The sequence below is a fragment of the Saimiri boliviensis genome, chromosome 2 (assembly GCF_048565385.1).
Source record: "Saimiri boliviensis isolate mSaiBol1 chromosome 2, mSaiBol1.pri, whole genome shotgun sequence".
In the NCBI taxonomy this organism is placed as follows: Eukaryota; Metazoa; Chordata; class Mammalia; order Primates; family Cebidae; genus Saimiri; species Saimiri boliviensis.
The window spans coordinates 123,334,642-123,357,451 of NC_133450.1; the positions used below are offsets into that span (position 1 = coordinate 123,334,642).

Sequence of the window (22,810 nt, forward strand, 5' to 3'; positions counted from 1 at the left end):
GGCTTCATGTTTACATCTGTTTTCCGTGACACTGCAGCTGAATGAGTTGGATGTCCTGTCTCCGGGAGGAGGGGACTTCTGTCTGTAGCTAGTTTATGTCCTCCCACCCTTCATGAGTGCTTTTCAGTGATTTTTACATCAAAATACGCCCAGTGGATAACCAGAAAACCTAGCCAAAAAAAAAAAAAAGACCCAGAAAAAACAATTTCGTACAAGTACGTTAAACAGTGTCAGAGCTGGAAGAGACCTTCGAGATGTAGCCTCACTGCCTTTTATAGATCAGAAAACAGAGACCCAGAGAGGTGACCTAAGTCGCCTCCGGTCACACAGCCCAACTGAAGGATGCGGACCCGTGATCACATCTCATTTACAATCGCACTGGCGGCGTTCCCCCTAACATTTAACGTCTAAATGAGATCCAGCCGCGTCACCGCTTCTACCCCACCGTCCTTCTAGTATTCATTCCACGCCGGTCTTTCTCCAAGAGTCAAGTCGTTAAAATACCAAGTGGAGGTATTCCACAAACAGGTGTCCAGACCACGGCCACGCGGACACGGAGTCGGGGAATCTGGATCCCCACATGCCAGCCGACAACTCTCCAGCTCCCGCTTACAAAGTTTCCTCGCATGGTACGTTCATCTTTCCGATGCCCAGCTGCGAGGCCGAGATGCTTTCTGTTGTGGCCTCCGACGAAGTTCGGAGATGCCCTTTCCTTGCGCAAGCCGGGCCGGGGCGCGTCGGCCGCGGGGCCCGGCGTCCTAGGGCCTGGCGGGCGGCGAGGGAGCGCCGGGCGCCGAGCGGGGCGGCCCCTAGGCGCGCGCTGCCCGCCCGAGCTGCGAGAGCCGCGGGCCCGCGAGCCCCAGCGCGGAGAGAGAGGCGCGCGCGGGCCGTGGGGGCTGGGCCGAGGCGGAGCGCGAGGCGGCGGCGGCGGCGGCGGCGGGAGGCGCCGCGGGACTAGGCAGCGGCCCCCGCCCCCCGAAGCCCGTCCCCGCGCGGGGCTGGGGAGCTCAGGGCGGGGAAGCCGCGGGGCCGCGCCACGTCCCTCGCCCGCCCCAGAGCGGGTTTTGCAGGCGGCTCCAGTCTGGGGGCTTTTGTGTCTGCGACTCGAGAGCGGCGAGAGAGCAGACCTCCTCCTCAGAGGGCGCTGTGAGTGCGCCGCCAGGGCCGGGCCGCCCGCCTCCTGCCTCCCCTGTCGGCGGCTCCCGAGGCGGCGGCGGCGAAGAAGAAGGGGTGGGAGGCGGCGGCGGCGGCGCACTCGCCCTCAGCACATGCCGGCCCCGGGCGGGGGGCCGCCCCCAGGCCGCGCTCCCGGCCGCCGCCGCTGAGCCCCGCCGGTGCCCGCACGCCGCCCCGCAGCCTCGAGGCCTCGTCCTCCTCCCAAACTTTGCAAAGTCGGCCCGCGTCCCCGCCGCCCTCGGCCGTGCCTGGGCTCCGAGGCTCGCCTCGCAGCCGCAGCGGCCCCGCGAGGAGGAGGAGCCGCCGCCGCAGCATCAAAGAGACCGAATTCCCGCGGCCTGGGGGGGAGTCATGCTTCGCGGTCTGTAATGTCAGCAGAACAGGAGAAGGATCCCATTTCGCTGAAGAGAGTTCGAGGTAACCGAGCAGGGCGCCGGATTGGGGGGACCGGGGTGAATGAGGTACGCGGGGCCCCGTGCCCGGCCGCCGGGAGGCCATGGGGCTCTGTCCGGGCCTAACTCCGCGCAGCCCGCGTCCCGCCCGCGCCCCGGGGCCGAGGCTGAGATCCGAGCGCGCGGCCCGGGCGCCCGCTGGCCCCCTAGACACCCGCGCGGATCCCTCGCCTCCCGACTTTGTGTTCGGAGGCAGTTGGAGCCGCACACAGCATCCCTTCTTACCCCCTCCTCGCCCACCTCTCCTCGCTCTCGAGACACAGCACAATAGGCACCTCAAAGGGTGAAAAACAGGCACCCCCTAGCAGAGACCTCGAGCGATGCCCACCCCCTCCGAAAAGTAAGTTGGACTGCACCAGAGTTGATGCTCTTGAAGAAGGGCGCCTGGGCTTTCACGTCTCTCCTGGCCCCCTTCTCACCCCCCGGCAAGGGCAACAGATACTCAGTTTATTTTCCTTAGGTTTAAGAGGAGAAACTGTACAAATTCAAAAGGCATTTTCTCTGTTGGTTTATGGATAAGAAGTCATCTAAAATCAGTGTTACGCATGATTGGTTTTCTTCTTTCTTGCATACTGGTTAGGAATTTTCCTGTCGTCTTACTACTCTCTAAGAAAAATCAGAGGGAACCATGTGTCAAACAAAAGATAATGCATATAAGTTCACAAAAGTCAGATGCCACCCGGAAATTGGGGGACATCTTGTAGCTCTTAATAGAGTTAAGACTGAAAGTCCTAGAGTTGAAGTAATGCTCATTGTTCATTACGCAAATATTTATTAAGCATCTACTATGTGCTAGACACTGTTCTCGGTACTGGGATACAGCAGTGAAAAAGAGCAGATAGACGATCTTCACCCAGAAGGAGTTCACTCTCTTGTGGGGTAAACAGATGTTAAACAGTAGATACCGAATGTCAAATCGTAGGTGGTGTGGTGGACAAGAAAATAGGAAAAGAGGAGAGGAAATATGCGTGGGGGCGGGAGGTATGGATTGTATGGTGATGATGAAAGGGTTCACCTGGAAGATGATGTTTTAGCAAAGACCCAAAGGAAATGATAGAGCAGGGCCAGATGGATTCACGTGGGAAGAGCAAAAGCAACAGTAAATGCGAAGGCCCTGTGTCTGGAATATGCCCAGTGTATGCAATCAACAGCAAAGAAGCTCTTGTAACTGCAGCAAAGCGATCAAGGGAAGAGTCCTGTGACCGGAGCTGAGGGATGGGATGATTGTGTTATTAGAGGCCTGGTGTGCCATTTAAAACACTTTGGCTTTTACTGTGAGAAAAGGTCTGCAGAGTTTTGTCTGTAAGAGTGAATGATCTGATATTTTAAACGGTATCTTTGGCTGCTGTGCGGAGAATAGACTGTAGAGAAAAGGCGAAAACAGAGGAGACTAGTAAGGAAGCTATTGCGAACAGGTAAACGGGGTAAAATCAGTAAGTAGTAAAGTAAATTTCCGGCTTACTTAAGTGATGCAGAGATGAAGGACCACAAGGCATTCATTTTTGTTTTTGTTCAGTGTGACTACAAATTAAGCATGTATAGAACTGGCCTGTGACACACAATCCAAAAGATAACCACTCAAGAGTATTTTGGTAGAAAATGATTTTCTTAGTCATTGAAGCAAAAACATAATTTAGAGCAGAATATCGTCTTTACAGGCTCAATATCAGCACAGCCTTTCATTTGGTGAAATATTTTAATTGTCTTTTCTGTTTGTGGTTGTGGGTTGGCAAAGCCTTTAAGGAATACTTCCTGAGATACAACTATTCCCCTGATATTTTTGCTGTATAATTTTGCCTACTATTATAAATTGTTATGAGGTTGAAGGAAAAGAAAAAGCTATCAAGTTTATACCTTTGAACTGAATTATCAGTCCTAATCAAATGTTATTCTAAATAAAATAGATGAGTGTTTTATTGTGGATCAGGAGCACAGCTCTATCTTCATTTTGTTTCAACTGCTGCTTTTAAGTTCTATGCGTAGCTATTCGGGTTGGCTCAGGTGTCAGCTCAGTAATATCCTGAGAGTTAAGTACCAGAGTAAAAGACAAAACACTTTTTAAAATAAGTCAATATTTTTACGTCATGGAGAGGATTTTCATAATGCCGTTTTGTAATAATTAGAAAATTAATTTAAAAAACTATTTTTGGATTATTTTATAGTGTGCTCTTCTGAAGCACAATTCTGCCCAACCTCATTGCCTTGGAACTTTTTGTTATTCAATGTAATTTATGTCATGAAACTGCATGCAGGATGTGGTGCTTGCAGGGCATAAACTTCGGAGCAGTGCTTTTCAAACTGTTTCCCATCCACTGATGTAACAGAGACAGATCCTTTTAATGGTTGTGTATTATTTCCTATGTATTAAAACAAAAAAGTCATCTAATACCTTGCTTATGATAAGGCTAAGATACATATTTCTGTGTATATATTTACACATATAGCAATTTAAATGAATTAACACACATAGCAATTAAATGAATTACTAAGAAAATAATATTATAGGTGGACCTCAGATATGGTAAAATTATAACATGAATGAGTTAGGACTTTACAGTAGTATGCTCTACAGACCAAAAGCATCATAATCACTTGTGATGCTTCTTAAAATACAGATTTGTGTATCTTTGGAATCAGGACTTCTGGGATCCGCAGAATCAGACTTCTGCATCTTTAACAAGATCCCCAGGTGCTTCTTATGCATACCAAAGTTTGAGTACTGCTACTAATGGACCTAAATTACAAAGGTGAGTAGTAGACCAGAAGCAGCTGGCTGTAGACTTCCAAATTGTCCCTATATTTGAACGTTAGATTTAGAATTACTCTTAAGTGACATAGTATCTTACTCCTATTTTCTACCAGTTCTTAACACTTCACCCCAAACCTTCACCTTTTGATTATAAGACAGATCTGTGAGGACAGGCACTATGTCTTGATTATCTTATTTGGCTTGCTCATAGTAAATGTCGAATGAATGAATGAGTGAATACATGAATTACACTGTTTTTTGATAGTCTGTTGCCTGCCATACTACTTTTACTTGCCATTTTCCACTAAAATGTCAACCGTCATCCTTATTTTAACCAACATTCTCATTCTCCAGTATTCCTAGAACTCTTTTAGGCATTGATCTGATGGCAATATTCATTTATTCAATAAATATTTATTAAGCAGTCACAGTGCCGTGTAGTGGGATTACACTGATTAAGTTATGACTGTGGCTGGGTATCGTGGCTTATGCTTGTAATCCCAGCACGTTGGAAGACTGAGGCAGGTGGATTACTTGAGTCCAGGAGTTCAAGACCAGCCTGGGCAACAACCGGTCTCTACTAAAACTACAAAAAATTAGCTGGACATGGTGGCATGTGCCCATGGTCTTAGCTACTTGGGAGGCTGAGGTGGGAGCATCACCTGAGCCCAGGGAGATTGAGACTACAGTGAGCTGAGATCACACCACTGCACTCCTGCCTGGGCAACTAGAATGATACACTATCTCAGCAACAACAGCAAAAAAGGATATGATACCTATCTTCAAGAAATTGTTAAGTCTAGTACAGGACAATGACAAATAAATGGCTACAAATAGCATGATAAGGGTTGTGATTATTTATAGGAAATAAAGGAACTTACCTTTGCAAGAATTAAGGAAGTCCTCCTGGAGAAGAGTTCTAAGAAGCAATGAGTGTTCTTCTGTCTTAAGTGATATACAAAGAGCTGCAGAGGAGATAAAATGTGAGAAAGGGTCTAGAAGGTCTCTTGGGATTTTGAGAAGGCAGTTTTAGGAGGAAACCACATTTCAAAGTGTCGAAGATTAACGTGGGGCCAGGTGTGGTGGCTCGTGACTTTAATCCCAGCACTTTGGGAAGCTGAGGAGAGAGGATCTCTTGGGCCCAGGAGTTTGAGACGAGCCTGGGCAACTTATGGAGAACCCATCTATACAAAAAAATTTAAAAATTAGTGGTGGTGGGCACCTGTAGTCCAAGCAGCTCAGGAGGCTGAGGTAATGTGGTAAAAGATTAAATGATGAAGATGTGACTTAAAAGAAGTTTGGTGGTAGACAGAAAGACATAGGAGAAAATACGAGTCTTTTTTTTCTTCATTGGAAAAAGACTTAAACATATTTGTAGATTTACAGAAGAGCCCAATGTAGAAGGAGAGGGGAAAAACTGGAAAGGCATGAGAAAGAGAGGATAATTCATGAATTACTAAAGCATTCAATACATGTTTTAAAAATATCTGCCATGTGCTATACACTCATTATTCCAGTAGCTGGGGGATGAGACAGACAAGGTTCCTATTCTCATAAATCATGTCTTTGCAGATAAGGGAACAGGATTAGCATCAAGTATACACATGGAGGTTTAGACTTGGGGAAAAAAAGAGACAATGGAGAAAGAAAGAAATTTAGAGAAGGAAGTTGAGGTCATTTATTTAAGTGCTTTTAATCGGTTAGAAATAACATAGAAGGGATAAGGATGTATTTTAGAATGGAATGATAACAGAAATATGAAAGTTACTAAAAATGGACTTTACAAAAAAATGCAGACTGTCTTGATGGGATGCCTCTATGGAGGATTTGGATTAAGGTTGGAAAAGGAGCGTAATTTATGCAGTCACAAATTGGGGATTGGGGAAGAGGCTGTGAGAGAAAGTCTGAAGGAAAAGTTTTTTGTTTTTGTTTTTAAAATTGGTCCATGTAAGAGCTAGGCAGATTATCAGGAAAGTGAGTTTGGTTTTAGACTCATTGAATGAATGTCCTCCTGGGATATTCCAGTGTATGAAGTAGATGTACATGGTTTGGAACTGGGCTGAGTAGTCCAAGACAGAAGTAGAGATTTGAAAGCCGTCAGTAAACAGTTGAATACAAATTAATGCCTTGGGAGTAGATGAGCTCTCCCAAGAGAGAGTGACAAGTACAAAGAGAAAAGCCTTGAAAACACCAACTTTGGAAACACTAACATTTCAGAGACAAGCGGGGAAAGAGATCCTCAAAAGAAGACTCTGACGGAGTAGTCAGAGAGGTAGGAGAAAAACCATGAGAGAGTAGTGTTACACATAATGAAGGAAGAATGGGTTTATGAGGGCCAGATACATGAATTTTAACCTGTTGAATAAAAAGTTCCTATCCATGAGATGTCTTTGATGCTTTTTCTCCCATATTCCCTGTCTTGGGGAACATGGCCATCTTTATCCATCCCCTATTCCCACACAGCACTGTCCTAAGTCTTATTTTTTTTTTTTTTTTTCTTGAGACGGAGTTTCGCTCGTTACCCAGGCTGGAGTGCAATGGCGTGATCTTGGCTCACCGCAACCTCCGCCTCCTGGGTTCGGGCAATTCTCCTGCCTCAGCCTCCTGAGTAGCTGGGATTATAGGCACGCGCCACCATGCCCAGCTAATTTTTTTTTTTTTTTTTTGTATTTTTAGTAGAGACAGGGTTTCACCATGTTGACCAGGTTGGTCTCGATCTCTCGACCTTGTGATCCACCCGCCTCAGCCTCCCAAAGTGCTGGGATTACAGGCTTGAGCCACCGCGCCCGGCTGTCCTAAGTCTTAGAATTACTGTCTCCTTAATGTTTTGAACCCATTGACTTCTTGACCTTTCCACAGCCACTTCTTTAGGTTTTGCTTATCACTTTGATTATTATAGTAACCCTCTCTTTAGTTTCATGGTTTCCTGTTAGTCCCTCTTAATCCATTTCCACATTACCACTGATAGTGATGAATAACTTAGTACTTTGCTGAGTGTTTAAAATGGATCTTCCTGCTTAATCCTCTCAGTAAATCTGTGAATTAGATGTTATTATTTTTGGTTTATGGTTGAGGAATTGATGTTCAGAGAGGTTAAGTAGTATGTGCTTAAGTAACATACATGAGTTTTCCCAGTGAATAAATGGCAAAGCCAGAACTCAAAATCTAGGGCCCAAGATCTTAGCTACTGTCTGCATTGCCATAGTGTTCCCCAAACACAATTGAGTCACATAAAATTAATCTGTGGTTTCTCATTACCTTTAGAGTAAAAATCAACCTTTCTTATGTTGGCCCTTTTTTATTTGGCCCGCGTCTACCACTTAGTTCTCTCTTCTTCAGAATCCATGAAGTGCTTTGCCTGTTTCTTATGCTCCAGTCTTATAATATTCACTCTTCCTCTCTAAATGTTGTCGCGGTCTCTCTTGCTTTTAAAATTTCCTTTGCATATTCTGTCCCTTCTGCTAAGCGTGCTCCCTTTTTCTCCTACCTCTGGAAGATACTCATCCTCAAAGTTTCAGCACAGTTGAAATCTCCCAGGATGTTTTCCTGAGCTCCCCCTGCCCAGTCAAGATTAGGTGAGAGTTTGTTATGTTCCCTCAGTATCCTGTGCTCATCTCTATCAGTGTTGATCACATTAAATTTAAGAGATTCAAAAGAAAAAGATTATTTCCTATAGGTTATAAGATCCTTACAGGGAGGAATTACTACTTTTATTTCTTTTCTACTTCCATAAGCTCAACAGATGTTTTTGAAATCCATTTTGATGAACATTAATGATGAAGTTTTAGTAATTTTAAGGCATCAGTCTTCCTGGATTGCTTTTCCCAGGTGTGTAGAGAAGTTACCACTGGGGAACACAGTTCTCTCTTCCGACATTCTTACTCTAGGCAACCCGAGAGGTCTAAATCATCTTTAACATCAAAATTAGCCTTAAAATATGGTCAAGCATGATTTCAGATCTTTTTTTTTTTTTTTTTTTTTGAGATAGAGTCTTGCTCTATTGCCTAGGCTAGAGTGCAGTGTGGCGTGACCTTGGCTCACTGAAACCTCCGCCTCCCAGGGTCAAGCAGTGCTCCTGCCTCAGTCTCCCGAGTAGCTGGGATTACAGGCACCCGCCACTGCGCCTGGCTGATACTTGTATTTTTAGTAGAGACAGGGTTACACCACGTTGACCTGGCTGGTCTCAAACTCCTGACTTCGTGATCCATCCATCTCGGCCTCCCAAAGTGCTGGGATTACCACTGACCCCAGCTAGGTCTCCTTTTTTTTTTTTTTTTTTTTTTTTGAGGCGGAGTTTAACTCTTGTTACTCAGGCTGGAGTGCAATGGCGCGATCTCGGCTCACCGCAACCTCCATCTCCTGAGTTCAGGCAATTCTCCTGCCTCAGCCTCCTGAGTAGCTGGGATTACAGGCACGCGCCACCATGCCCAGCTAATGTTTTGTATTTTTAGTAGAGACGGGGTTTCACCATGTTGACTAGGATGGTCTCGATCTCTTGACCTTGTGATCCACCCGCCTCGGCCTCCCAAAGTGCTGACATTACAGGCGTGAGCCACCGCGCCCGGCCAGGTCTCCTTTTTTCATTCCTAATTTCTATAGCTGTGCTAACTGCAATAGTGAGAAACAGTACAGCATTGTAACTGTGAGCCTGACTGCCAAGGTTTTTATCCCTGCTCAGCCATTTGTTAGCTATATGGTTCTTGGCAAGTTACTTAACCTCTCTGCATCGGTTTCCTCAGCTGCAAAATGAGAATAATAATGGTACTTATCTCATGGAGTTGTTTGAAGGATTAAATTGGTTAATATGTATAAACCACTTAGAACACAGTCTTCTGCATTGTAAGTTATCTGTTTGCTATTAACATCAGAAATAGGTCTAAGATACACGTTCTGTTTAAGTGATGTGATCAACATTTACTTTTAGGTATATTTAATCAGTCAGACAATAAGTGTAAATAACCTACAGCAGATTACTTTGTTTACGAGTGGGTATGAAGAGAACAGAAATGTTTTCTTCCTACGTAAAGAAAACAGTGAACAAAAATGAAATTTTTAAAGCAGAAAACTCTGAGGTTTTACTGTTTTGTTGAAAAAGACAAATAGAAACTGTTTATTGAATAATATTTGTGAATATCTGCAGCTTTGTTCTCCATTTCTAAAAATTTGCCCGGCTTTGTTAAAGAAAGAAGTTCATTATCAGAGATATTATTGTATAGTTATCTTTGTATGTGAATACCATCCACCTATTCTCCTAAGCTTTACCTTTCTAAGCAATCTTAAAAACCATGGACCTCAGTAACACAAAGAGGCAAGTGGGAGACCAGTGGGAGTTTGAAGATTTGTTTTATGGAGGGAGATGTTAGATTCTTAGATATAAAATTAATACCATAAAACTCAATTTTCAAAAAAGAATTTTAGGGATTTTGCTCACAGATTGCTTGAAAATAAAGAATTTATTTAAATGATTCCAAGCCTCAGAGTTTTGCTGTATGGTAATTATAAGCAATTATTTGATTCTTGAAAAGTGAGCAAAGATGATAGATACCATTAAGAGTACATTTTGTCTGTTTTTAAATTATAGCATTTTAATTGTAAAATTACAGTTGTTCAGTAGTCTTCAGAATGCTGTGGGCTGGACTTGGTGGTTTATGCCTATAATACTAGCATTTTGAGAGGCTGAAGTAGTAAGATTGCTTGAACCCAGGAATTGAAGGCTGCAGTGAGCTGTGATGGTGCCACTGCACTCCAGCCTGCATGACAGAGCAAGACTCAGTCTCTTAAAAAATAAAAAAAACAATGCACCTGAACGCGGTGGCTCATGCCTGTAATCCCATCACTTTGGGAGGCCAATACGGGTGGATCACAAAGTCAAGAGATCGAAACCATCCTGGCCAACATGGTGAAACCCCGTCTCTACTAAAAAATACAAAAATTAGCTGGGTGTGGTGGTGTGTGCCTATAGTCCCAGCTACTCAGGAGGCTGAGGCAGGAGAATTGCTGGAACCCGGGAGGCAGAGGTTGCAGTGAGCCAAGTTTGCACCACTGCGCTCCAGCCTGGCTCCCATTGACAGAGCAAGACTGTCTCAAAAAAATAAAAATAAATAAATAAAGAATGCTATAATAATTTAGATGTCCTATATTAGATATTGGAGATGAATTTATTAATAATTGTTTTATTTTTAAGAATTACCTTTATACTTTTGTTAAAATGATATACTCATCACATGTTAGGAAAGACAGGACTTTGAAGTTTGGCACCTTTATTTATTTATATAACCACTTTATTATTTGACTGCCGTGGCCATTGCTAATTATTTTTCCATATTAGACTTATCACCATCTCAAGGTATTCAGATTCAGGGACATCACATTTCTCTATTCAGTATGTGGGTATATGCTGTTATAGAAAAACTGCATACAAGCTGGGCACGGTAGCTTGCCTATAATTCCAGCACTTTGGGAGGCTGAGGCAGGTGGAACACCTGAGTTCGGGAGTTCAAGACCAGCCTGACCAACATGTAGAAACCCCATCTCTACTTAAAGTACAAAATTAGCCAGGCGTGGTGGCACATACCTGTAACCCCAGCTATTTGGTAGGCTGAGGCAGGAGAATCGCTTGAACCCAGAAGGTGGAGGTTTCAGTGAGCTGAGATTGTGCCATTGCATTCTAGCCTAGGCAAAAAGAGTGAAAATCTGTCTCAAAAAAAAAAAAAAAGAAAAAATGAAAGCCGCCTGCAAATTATTAATCTGGAATCATCAGTTCATTTTATTTGGACTACTGAATAATTTTAAATTGGTGAAGATTTATTCAAACAATCAGATTTGAATAAAAATGACCTTAAGAAATGCACTGGCGCCTCCTGGGTTCAGGCAATTTTCCTGCCTCAGCCTCCTGAATTGCTGGGATTACAGGCACACACCACCATGCCCAGCTAATTTTTTGTATTTTTAGTAGAGACGGGGTTTCACCTTGTTGACCAGGATGGTCTCGATCTCTCGACCTCGTGATCCACCCGCCTCGGCCTCCCAAAGTGCTGGGATTACAGGCTTGAGCCACCGCGCCCGGCCCCCAGTTCTTTATTTATCATCTTCCCAAATGGGATTACCACATCAAATTAAAATATAGAAGTTCTTTTAATTTGAACTAGAAGTTTCCATTTTTGCCTTCTGTGAGTCACTGAGGAAGATTTAGTGTATGTGTAAGATTTTAGGGAGGCAACTACTATCTTAGAGGTAGATAAGCCTAGTTTTACTCAGTTAACCAAAGAAGAAATAGATAAATTGGACTTCATCAAAATTTTTAAATTATGAGTGTCAAAGGGTACTATCAGTAAAAAGACAACCCATGCAATGTAAGGACATGCTTGCAAATCTTGTAGCTATGAGTTTAGTATCCAGAATACATAAAGATTTTTGCAGTTTAATAACAAAATACAATCTAAGAAATGAATGGCCAAGGATTTGAATAGAAATTTCTCCAGAGAAAAGATATAAATTGTCCATAAGTACATAAAAAAGATGCTTGGCATCATTAGTCATTATGGAAATGCAAATCAAAACCACAATGAGATATCACTTTATATTCATTCACTAGGAGGCCGTATTAAAACAAAAACAGAAAAATGTTGGTGAGGATGTAGAGAAATTATAACCCTTATACCTTGCAGATGAAAATATAAAATGGTATAGCCACTGTGGAAAAAAGTTTGGCAGTTTCTCAGAGTTAAACATAAAATTGCTATATGACCCAGTGATTCCACCTCTAGATAGATAACCAAGAGGATTGAAAACATGCTCACACAAATACTTGTGCAGTAATGTTTATAGAAGCATTATCCATAATAGTCCAAAAAGTCTAAGTAACCCAAATGTCCATCAACTAGTGAATAAATAAACAAAATGTGGTATATTTATATATTGGAATGTGAATCAGCCATAAAATGGAATGAAATACTGATACATGCTACAACATGGATGAACCTTGAAAATGTTATGTTAAATCAAAGAGCCCATATACAAAAAGCTACATATTTTATGCTTCCATTTATATGAAATGTCCAGAATAGGCATATTCATACATAGAAAGTAGATTGTCTCCAGCGAGTGGATCACTTGAGGTCAGGAGTTTGAGACTAGCCTGGCCAACATGGTGAAACGCTGTTTCTACTACAAATACAAAAATTCACCAGGCGTGGTGGCAGCCACCTGTATTCCCAGCTGCTCGGGAGACTAAGGCAGAGGAATTGCTTGAACCTGAACCTGGGAGGCAGCGGAGGTTGCAGTGAGGCAAGATTGTGCCACTGCATTCCAACCTGGGTGACAGAGCAAGACTCTGTCTTAATAATAATAAAAAATAAGAGAGTTATTGTCAGGGGGAAGAGAAATGAAGAGTTACTGTTAATGAGATAGCGTTTCTTTTGGAAATGATGATAATGTTCTGGAATTAGATGGTGATGGTGGTTACATAACGAGGTGAGTAAAAATCACCGACTATACACTCAAAACCAAAACCTAGTTTTAGATTTCATTGCTTCATTGGACAGACTGTATTAGATGGGGATGGTTGTTACATAACCAGTTGAGTAAAAATCAGTGACTGTACGCTTAAAACAAAAACCTAGTTTTAGATTTCATTGCTTCTTTTGACCAATGGTATGACTGCTTTACATTTGTTTTTCTTAACTTTTAAAAAATTGGGGATGACTTGCTATGTGAACTCAAGTATCTGAGACAGATCCCAGTCAGTTTAGAAAGTTTATTTTGCCAAGGTTTAGGATGCATCCATGACAGCCTTAGGGGTTCCTGACATGTGCCCAAGGTGGTGGGGGATACAGCTTACTTTTATACAGTTTTAGGTAGACATGAGACATCAATCAATGTTGGCACATTGCTTTGGTCCAAAAGAAGCAGCGGGGTGAAGAGTGGGGAGACATCCAAGTCATAGGCAGATAGGAGACAAAAGGTTGCATTCTTTTTTTGAGACGGAGTTTTGCTCTTGTTACCCAGGCTGGAGTGCAATGGCGCCATCTCGGCTCACTGCAACCTCCACCTCCCGGGTTCAGGCAGTTCTCCTGCCTCAGCCTCCTAAGTAGCTGGGATTACAGGCACGCGCCACCATGCCCAGCTAGTTTTTTTGTATTTTTAGTAGAGACGGGGTTTCACCATGTTGACCAGGATGGTCTCCATCTCTCGACCTCGTAATCCACCGGCCTCGGCCTCCCAAAGTGCTGGGATTACAGGCTTGAGCCACCACGCCCAGCAAGGTTGCATTCTTTTGAGTCCTTGATGAGCCTTTCCTGAATACACAGTTTAGTCTGGCTCAGTGAATCTCCATTTTTACATAAACAACAGGGCAGATCAGTTGATCAGATAGGCCTTTGTGTCAGGTGAGCAGAGGGCTGAATTTCTGTCCGCCAAGATAAGCTGTCAGTTTACATTGCCAGGGTGAAATGCAACAGAACTATTCCTTGTGGGCAAATTGTGAGGGAGGTATGTAGCTTCCTTATCTTTGTTGCTATCTTACTTAGGAATAGAATGGGAGGCAGGTTTGCCTAGCTGTGTAGTTGTCAGCTTGGCTTTTCCCTTGGCTTAGTGATTTTGGGGTCCCGAGATTTTCACTTTCACACCTATCTCGTAGGTTTATGAAGGAAAAGAACATGGATGTGGTATCTAGCAGACTTCTAAGTTAAGATGATGGAACAAGCCTGCTTTACAGAATCTTTTTCCCACTTCTTTCTCTCTCTCTTTTTTTCCCCCAGTCTGGAGTACAGTGGTGCCATCTCAGCTCAAGGCAATCTCTGCCTCCCAGGTTCAAGCCATTCTCCTGTCTCAGCTTCCCGAGTAGCTGAGATTACAGGCATCTGCCACCATGCCATTTTGTATTTTTAGTAGAGACAAGGTTTTACCTTGTTGGCCAGGCTGGTCTCGAACTCCTGACATCAGGTGATCCGCTCACCTTAGTCTCCCAAAGTGCTTGGATTACAGGCATGAGCCACTGTGCGTGGCCTCTCTCTTTTTTAAATTAAAAAACCTTAACAGCTTTATTGATGTTAACAGTAATGATTGTTTCTGGCTGATGGGACTTGAAATGTTGCTTTTATACATTTTAGGTAGACAGGATAGAGTGATGTGTATGAACTTGAAATGTTGCTTTTATACATTTTAGGTAGACAGAGAGGATAGAGTGATGTGTATGAACAGGCACAGGGTGATTGATTTTTTTTCTTTGTTTGTATATGCAGTGCTTATACTTCTTTATAATTTATTTCCTATAGCCAGGATTTGGTCAGGAAACAGAAACCACACCAATTATTTTTAAGAAAGAATTTAATATAATATAAAGTATTGTTAACAGAAATTTAAGTAGCAAAAGTAAGATACTAAAGTTTTCACAGAGATAGCAACTGTGGGAACTAGCTACCATTCCTAAGTCTGTGGAACAAAGGAATGAGGTTGGAGTTATTAAATTATATAAACTCAGAGGGGGAGCCCTGTGGAGCATAAACTCAGATCTCTGAGAAGGAATACTGCTTAAGCTGGTCGTAATGCCTCTGGGCTTGGAAGAGCAGCTCTGTGGGCCTGGGACCCATACTCCTGGTGCAGGCGTCTCTGAGGAATGCACAAGGCTGTTTCTGCAAGTGTTGGAAATACTACAAACTGAATTTACTGCAACTGCTGTGACTGAAACAAACTGCCAATGCAGGGGAGTAGACATAAGGCCAGGGGTGCCATGGAGAGGAACAGAAGGAGCATATTCATTTCTCTCCTCCAGCCTTCCAGTCTCCCTGTAGCATCCCCTATTGGCACAGCCTAATAGAGATCAAGCAGAAAGGATAGAATGATGTGTATGAACAGGCACAGGGTGATTGATTTTTTTCTTTGTATTTATATGCATTGCTTATACATCTTTATAATGAGCATGTCTGTTTCCTACAAAAACAGTGATTTTTTTTTAAAAAAATGCTGACTACAGTATTTGTCATAAGGTTAAAAAGCAAAGTAGTGTAGCCTAGTGGGGGGAGAATTGTACATTGCTACTCATTGTGTAGTTGTTGACAGACCATCAACATCTATATTACCTGGGGATTGTTCGAAATCCAAGTTCATGGGCTTTATCCCAGAACTGCTCAATCAGAATCTCCGGGAGTGGGACTTAGAAATCTCTATTTTAACAAACTTTTGGAGTGATCTTTATGCATGCTAAAGTTTGAGAACCACTAATACATAGTTTAAAACTTCCTACATAGGCTTTTGAGTCAGAAAGACAGAACTTTGTAACCTTGGGCAAGTTAGTTAAATCTGAGCCTCTGTTTTCTCATCTATAAAATTGGTATAGCCATATAATTCTTTGAGGATCAGATGAAATAATGTATATGAAGTGCTTATCCCAGTATCTGACATACAGTAAACATTCACTAAATTGATATTATTTAATGGTAATCTTCTTCCCTTTAATTTTGTAACAATCTGGTGTTGCAGAAATTGTCTTAGTTTTTATCTTTTAATTGTCATATCAATTAACTCTTAAAATATACTATAGCAAATGAAGGAACAAAAAGACACTTGGACTCAACTTAATTCAACATTTATTGCCTATGAATAAGGTCATATACTGTGGGTAGATAAGAAATAAATGACATTAGCTGTCCTTATAAAGATATCATTATATATCATATATATAAACACACACATATACAGTATACCTTTGAACAACATGGGTTCAAACATGGAGGGTCCCCTTATATATGTGGATTTTTTTTTTTCAGTAAATATATTGGGAAATTTTTTGAAGAATTGTAACAAATTGAAAAAACTCAAAGATGAACCATGTAGCCTAGAAATATCAACAAATTAAGAAAAAGTTAAGTATGTCATGATTGCATAAAATACATGTAGATACTAGTCTAATTTGTTGTTTACTACCATAAAACTATACACATCTATTATAAAAAGTTAAAATTTATCAAAACTTACACAAGCATTTACAGACCCTACATGGCACCATTTGCAGTTGAGAGAAATGTAAACATTGATGCAGTATTAAATCATAACTGTATAAAATTATACTTACTGTATTACTGTAATAATTTCATAGCCATCTCCTATTGCTATTATGGTGAGGTCCAGTGTTGCAAGTAACTGCTTAAAATACCACATGGTGCTGATCATCTCTATGAAAGCAGTTCATCGCTCCAGTAAGTTGCACATCACAGTAAAAAGTAGTATCTTTTGGTTCTCACGTATTTTTCATTATCTTTAGTGCTGTACCAATAAACCTTAAATAACACTATGGGACCCATACAGAGTGCCACTGGTGATGCTGAAAGTGTTCCCAAGAAACAGAGAAAAGTCAGGACATTACCAGAAAAAGCTGAATTGCTTGATATGTACCATAGATTGAGGTCTTCAACTTCGGTTGCCTGCCATTTCAGACAGATGATTCATCCTTTAAATAATGAAAACATATAGTGTGATAAATACAGTACTATAAATGTATTTTCTCTTTCTTACATTTTTAAATTACTTTTCTGTAGCCTACTTTGTTGTAAAAACACAGTATGTAATATATAACATACAATATAAATGTTAATCAACTCTTTATGTTATCCATTAAGGCTTCCAGTCAACAGTAGGCTATTTTAGTAATTTAGTTTTGGGGGAATCAGAAGTTATATATGGACTTTTGACTGCACAGGGGATCAGAGCTTTTAACACCTGCATTGTTCAATAATCAACTATATCACAGTATATGTAGTTCAAGGATCAACTGTATCCATTCATTGTTGACAGATGCTTATGTTGTTTCCATGTCTTAGCTCTTGTGAATGCTGTTGCAACAAACATGGGAGTACACATAACTCTCTGAGGTACTGATTTTATTTCCTTGGGATGTATATCCAGAAGTTGATTTACTGGATTGTAAACTAGTTCTATTTTTAATTTCTTGAGGAACCTCCAAGCTTTTTTTTAATGGCGGTACCAATTTACATTCTCACCAGCAGTGCATGAGGCTTCCCTTTCCTCCACATCCTTGCCAACACTTAATATCTCTTGTCCTTTTTTTTGAGATAGAGTCTTGCTCTGTTGCCCAGGCTGGAGTGCAGTGGTGCGGTCTCAGTTCACTGCAAGCTTTGCCTCCTGGACTCAAGTTATCCTCCTTCCTCAGCCTCCCTAGTAGCTGGGATTACAGGTGCCTGCCACCACGCCCAACTAATTTTTTTGAATTTTTAGTAGAGATGGGATTTTGCCATGTTGGCCAGGCTGCTCTCAAACTCCTGACCTCGTGATCCACCTGCCTGGCCTCCCCAAGTGCTGGTGTTACAGGCATGTAATGTGCCTGTCCTTTTTTTCTTTTAAAGACAGGGTCTCACTATGTTGACCTGGCTGGTCTTGAACTCCTTACCTCAAGTGACCCTCCCACCTTGGCCTCCCAGTATGTTGGGATTACAGACATGAGCCACCACACCAGGCTTTTTTTTTTTTTTTTCCTTTTTGATAATACATCCTAACAAATGTGAGGTTATTTCTCATTGTGGTTTTGATTTGATTTCCCTGATGAGTAGTAATGTTGAGCACCTTTTCAGGTACGTTGGTCATTTTTATGTATTCTTTGGAAAAATACATATTTAGGCCCTTTCTCCATTGATTAAGCATTGTTTTTGTTTTTAGATGAGTACTGGTATATTTTGGGTATTAACACCTTATGAGATATATAATTTGCAAATATTTTCTCCCATTTTTGTAGGCTGCCTTTTCATTTTGTTTCCTTTTCTGTGCAGAAACTTTTTAGTTTGAGGTATTCCCACTTGTTTATTTTTGCTTTTGTTGCTTGTGCTTTGGGTCATATTCCAAAAATCATGGCCAAGTCCAGTGTCAAGGAAGTTATTTTGTCTGTTTTCTTACAGGAGTTTTACAATTTTAGGTCTACATGTAAATCTTTTTTTTTTTTTTTTTTTTTTGAGACGGAGTTTCGCTCTTGTTACCCAGGCTGGAGTGCAATGGCGTAATCTCGGCTCACCGCAACCTCCGCCTCCTGGGTTCAGGCAATTCTCCTGCCTCAGCCTCCTGAGTAGCTTGGATTACAGGTGTGTGCCACCATGCCCAGCTACTTTTTTGTATTTTTAGTAGAGACGGGGTTTCACCATGTTGACCAGGATGATCTCGATCTCTTGACCTTGTGATCCACCCGCCTCGGCCTCCCAAAGTGCTGGGATTACAGGCTTGAGCCACCGCGCCCGGCCTACATGTAAATCTTTAGTTGACTTCCAGTTAATTTTTGTGAGTAGTTTAAAATAGGGATCCAGTTATCATTCATCTACATGTGGATATTCAGTTTTTCAAGCACCATTTATTGGAGGGACTAGACTACCCTTTCTCTATTTTGTTCTCTTGCCAAATATTAGTCATATATTTGTTGGTTTATCTCTGGGTTCTTGATTGTGTTCCATGGTATGTGTGTTTTTATGCTGGTATTACTGTAGCTTTGTACTGTAGCATAAAATCAGAAAGTGATTTTTTTGCTCACTTGTTTCTCAAGATTGCTTTGGCTATTCTGGATCTTTTTTGGTTCTATATGAATTTTAGGATTTTTTTTTCTTTTTCTGTGGAAAATGCCATTGTAATTTTGATAGAGATTGTATTGAATCTGTAGATAAAAACTCTTTTAAAATCCTATTAAGGGACACAGAGAAAGACTTCTAATAAATGGAATAGTATTCCCTGTTGCGGCTAGCTGTCTGGGACAAAATAACATTTTTTTTTAACCTCACATATTATCCCAAAATAAATTCCAGATGGAGCAAAGATATAAAAATATGGTATATTTTGAAAAATAACTTGATAGTTCCTCTTAAAATTGAAAATAGGATGTATTAGTTCATTTTCATGCTGCTCATGAAGACATACCTGAGACTGGATGCTTTATAAATAAAAAGAGGTTTAATAGACTTACAGTTCCACATGGCTGGAGAGGTGTCACAATCATAGTGGAAAGTAAGGAGAAACAAGTTACATCTTACATGGATGGCAGCAGGCAAAGAGAGAGCTTGTGTAGGGAAACTCCTGTTTTTAAAACCATCAGATTTCATGAGATTTACTCACTATCATAAAAATCGCCTAGGAAAGAGCTTCCCCCATGATTCGGTTACCTCCCACCAGATCTCTTCTACAACATGTGGGAATTCAAGATGAGATTTGGGTGGGGACACAGTCAAACCGTTTCATAGGATATACTAGCCAACAATTTCACTTCTGTTTATATATCCAAAAGAGTTGAGAATAGAGTCTCAAAGAGACATTATAACATGTACGTTCCTAACAGCATTATTCACAACAGCTAAAAGGTAGAAACAACCAAGGTATCCATCTACAGATAAATAGATAAACAAAATGTAGTACAGGTATTGATCAACTTACGACCTATGCAACTTACGACCATTCAACTTTACGACCACAGTTGCTAGCCACGATTGCTGTGCGTCTGGCAGTGCAAACGTTGCCCAGCTGGGCGTACGACAGTGCGGACCAGCTTTTGGCAGCACTACCACCTCCGCGTGCACCATTTCAACTGTACATATAACCTACTCGATTTACAACCAAATCGTGTTACGACTGTTCCGTGGTCCCGACCATGGTCGTAAGTCGAGCACTAGCTGTATATATATACTATATATGGAACGTTATTCAGCCACAAAAAGGAAGAAAATTCTGACACATGCTACAGAAGCTTGAAGACATTATGCTTAATGAAGTAAGCCAGTCACAGAAAGACAAATACTGGATGATTCTACTTGTATAGGATATCTGGAGTAGTCAAATTCATAAAAACTGAAAGTAGATGGGGATCTCAGGGGATGGGGAAGTTGATGGGGATCATAGAGGATGGAGAAGGAGAAAATGAGGAGTTGTTGTTTGATGGATGTAGTTTCAGTTTTACAAGATGAAAGCATTCAGGACGTTGGTTGTGCAGCAATGTGAGTATACTTAATAGTACTGAATTATATACTTAAAATGATTAAGATGGTAAATTATATGTATTTTACTACAACTAAAAATTAAAATTAAAAAAATTAAGCCATAAAAACAAGAAAAAAACCTGAGAGAATTATTTTTATTCTCTAAAAATGGGGATCTCTCTTCTAAGCACAAGACAAAGCCCAGAATTAAAAAAATAAAATAATAATGCATCTTATTACATAAAATTATTTTTTGAAATTTTGGATAGCATTATGGAGGAAACTGGGTGTGGGGTATGTGCAAATTCTCTTTCCTATCACATTTTTATATATGTGAAAATCTAAAATTTTAAATGTATAAAAAATTTTATAACAAAACAATCTGATGAAAGTATTTACAGTTTAAATATGTTCAGTTTTTTTTTTTAGTGTATGAAGAGCTTCTACAAATCACTAAGAAAAGGATCAAACACTCACTAGAAAAATGGCAAGGAATATTAGCTCCCAGGGGATTCTAACATGCAGCCAAGACTGGAAATGACTGGTTTAGATATTTTTGATAAATCAGAGTAAAATTTGAAAAAAAAAAAATATTAAAAACAAAAGCAAGTTTCTTTTTGCTCAAGATGGCAGATTAGAAAGGCTTTTGGTGTGCCTCAGCCACCTGGAAATAGCAAGATAATACATGAAGATCAAATCTGTGAGCTTTAACTCAAAAAGAAAAATGAGTATCCACTGGAATTGTGAAGGACACCCTCGATCCCAGAGAGAATGCTGACCGACAGCCCTCATGATGAGATCCAGTTGATAAAAGTGAGTGAAGCCTAAGTATGTGAGAGAGGTAGAAGGCCCCTCTCTGTGACTCACCTTTCCCCTCGGGATCTGCGCAGCCCAGGCGGAGGGAAAGCATTTTGTTTCTCCCAATCCCTGGAGCTAATTTGGGGAATATCTTGGAGACACTGTGAGGGAAAAACACTGGGAAAAGCTGCAGGCATTTTCCCGGATCCTGATAGCAGGATGCCATTTTAAATGTGGGTTCATAAAAAAATCAGGAATTCCTTGGTGACCTCGCATTGTGGCTACATATTTTAGTCTCAGGCTAGAGATTGGAGTGCCCACTGTGGAGTGGTAGGTATGTCTACAGGACCCCGATAGCAGGCACAACCACCATCCATCAACCACAGAATATGCGTTCTTCTCATCTGCACGTGAACATACTCCAAGACTGACCACATGCTTGGCTGTAAAGCAAGTCTCAATAAATTAAAAAAAAAAACAAAACATCGAAATCATACCAAGCATACTCTTGGACCACGGTGGAATAAACCTAGAAAGAAGTATCAAGAAAATCTCCCAAAACCATATGTTTGCATGGAAATTAAACACCTTGCTCTTGAATGACTTTTGGGTAATGAAATGACAATTTGGGTAGTGAAATCAAGGCAGAAATTTTTAAAATTCTTTGAAGTAAATGAAAACAGACACAATATACCAGAATACCTGGGATACAGTGAAAACAGTATTAAAAGGAACATTTATAGCACTAAACACTACCTCAAAAAGTTAGATCTCAAATTAATGATCTAACACCACACCTGGAAGAACTAGAAAAACAAGAACAAACTAACCTGAAAGCTAGCAGAAGAAATGAAATAACTAAAATCAGAGCTGAACTGAACAAATTGAGACACCAAAATTCATACAGAGAATCAGTGAAATAATAACAACAACAAAAAGCTCAGGATCAGGTGAATTTATAGCCGAATTCTACCAGAAATTCAAAAAGAGAACAGCTGTTACCAATTCTACTGAAACTCTTCTAAAAAACTGAGGAGGAGGAACTCCTTCCTTATTCATTCTGTGAAGTCAGCATCATCACAATACCAAAACCTGGCAAGGACACAACGAAAAAAACCTACAGGCCTGATGAACATATATGTAAACATACTCTACAAAATATTAGCAAACCAAATTCAATAGCACATCAAAAAGTTAATTCACCATGATTAAGTAGGTTTCAGTACTGTGATGCAAGGTTGGTTCAGCATAAGCAAATCAGTAAGTGTGATTCACCACATAAACAGAATTAAACATAAAAATCATATAATCATCTTAATAAACATGAAAAAAGCTTTTGATAAAATCCAACGTCATTTCATGATAAAAACCCTCAGCAAACTAGGCATCAAAGGAACATACCTCCAAATAATAAGAGCCATCTATGACAAATCCACAACCAACATCATACTGAATAGGCAGAAAGTGGAAGCATTCCCCTTGAAAACTGGAACAAGGGAAGCATACCCAGTCTCACTACTCCTATTCAACATAGTACTTGTGTTAGCCAGAGCATTCAGGCAAGAGAAAGAAATAAAAGGCATTTAAATAGAAAAATAAGCTAAACTATTTCTCTTTGCTGACAGTATGATTCTATACTTACAACACCCTAAGGACTCCACCAAAAGGCTATTAGAACTTAT

General features: G+C 40.9%; 1 protein-coding gene across 2 annotated transcripts in view; it reads left to right on the top strand.

Annotated features, from left to right (window-relative positions):
- Positions 1–427: 427 nt before the first annotated feature.
- Positions 428–22,810, top strand: part of PYGO1 (pygopus family PHD finger 1) — a 51,898-nt gene continuing 29,515 nt past the window's right edge. Inside the window, exon 1 of one of the 2 annotated variants that reach the window (XM_074394215.1) lies at positions 428–629. In XM_074394215.1, coding sequence (XP_074250316.1) covers positions 581–629 — 49 coding nt within the window. In that variant the 5' untranslated portion in view covers positions 428–580. Of the gene's footprint in view, positions 630–1,455; positions 1,594–22,810 lie in introns of those variants that run through there. The other variant, XM_039462969.2, reaches the window with a different exon arrangement.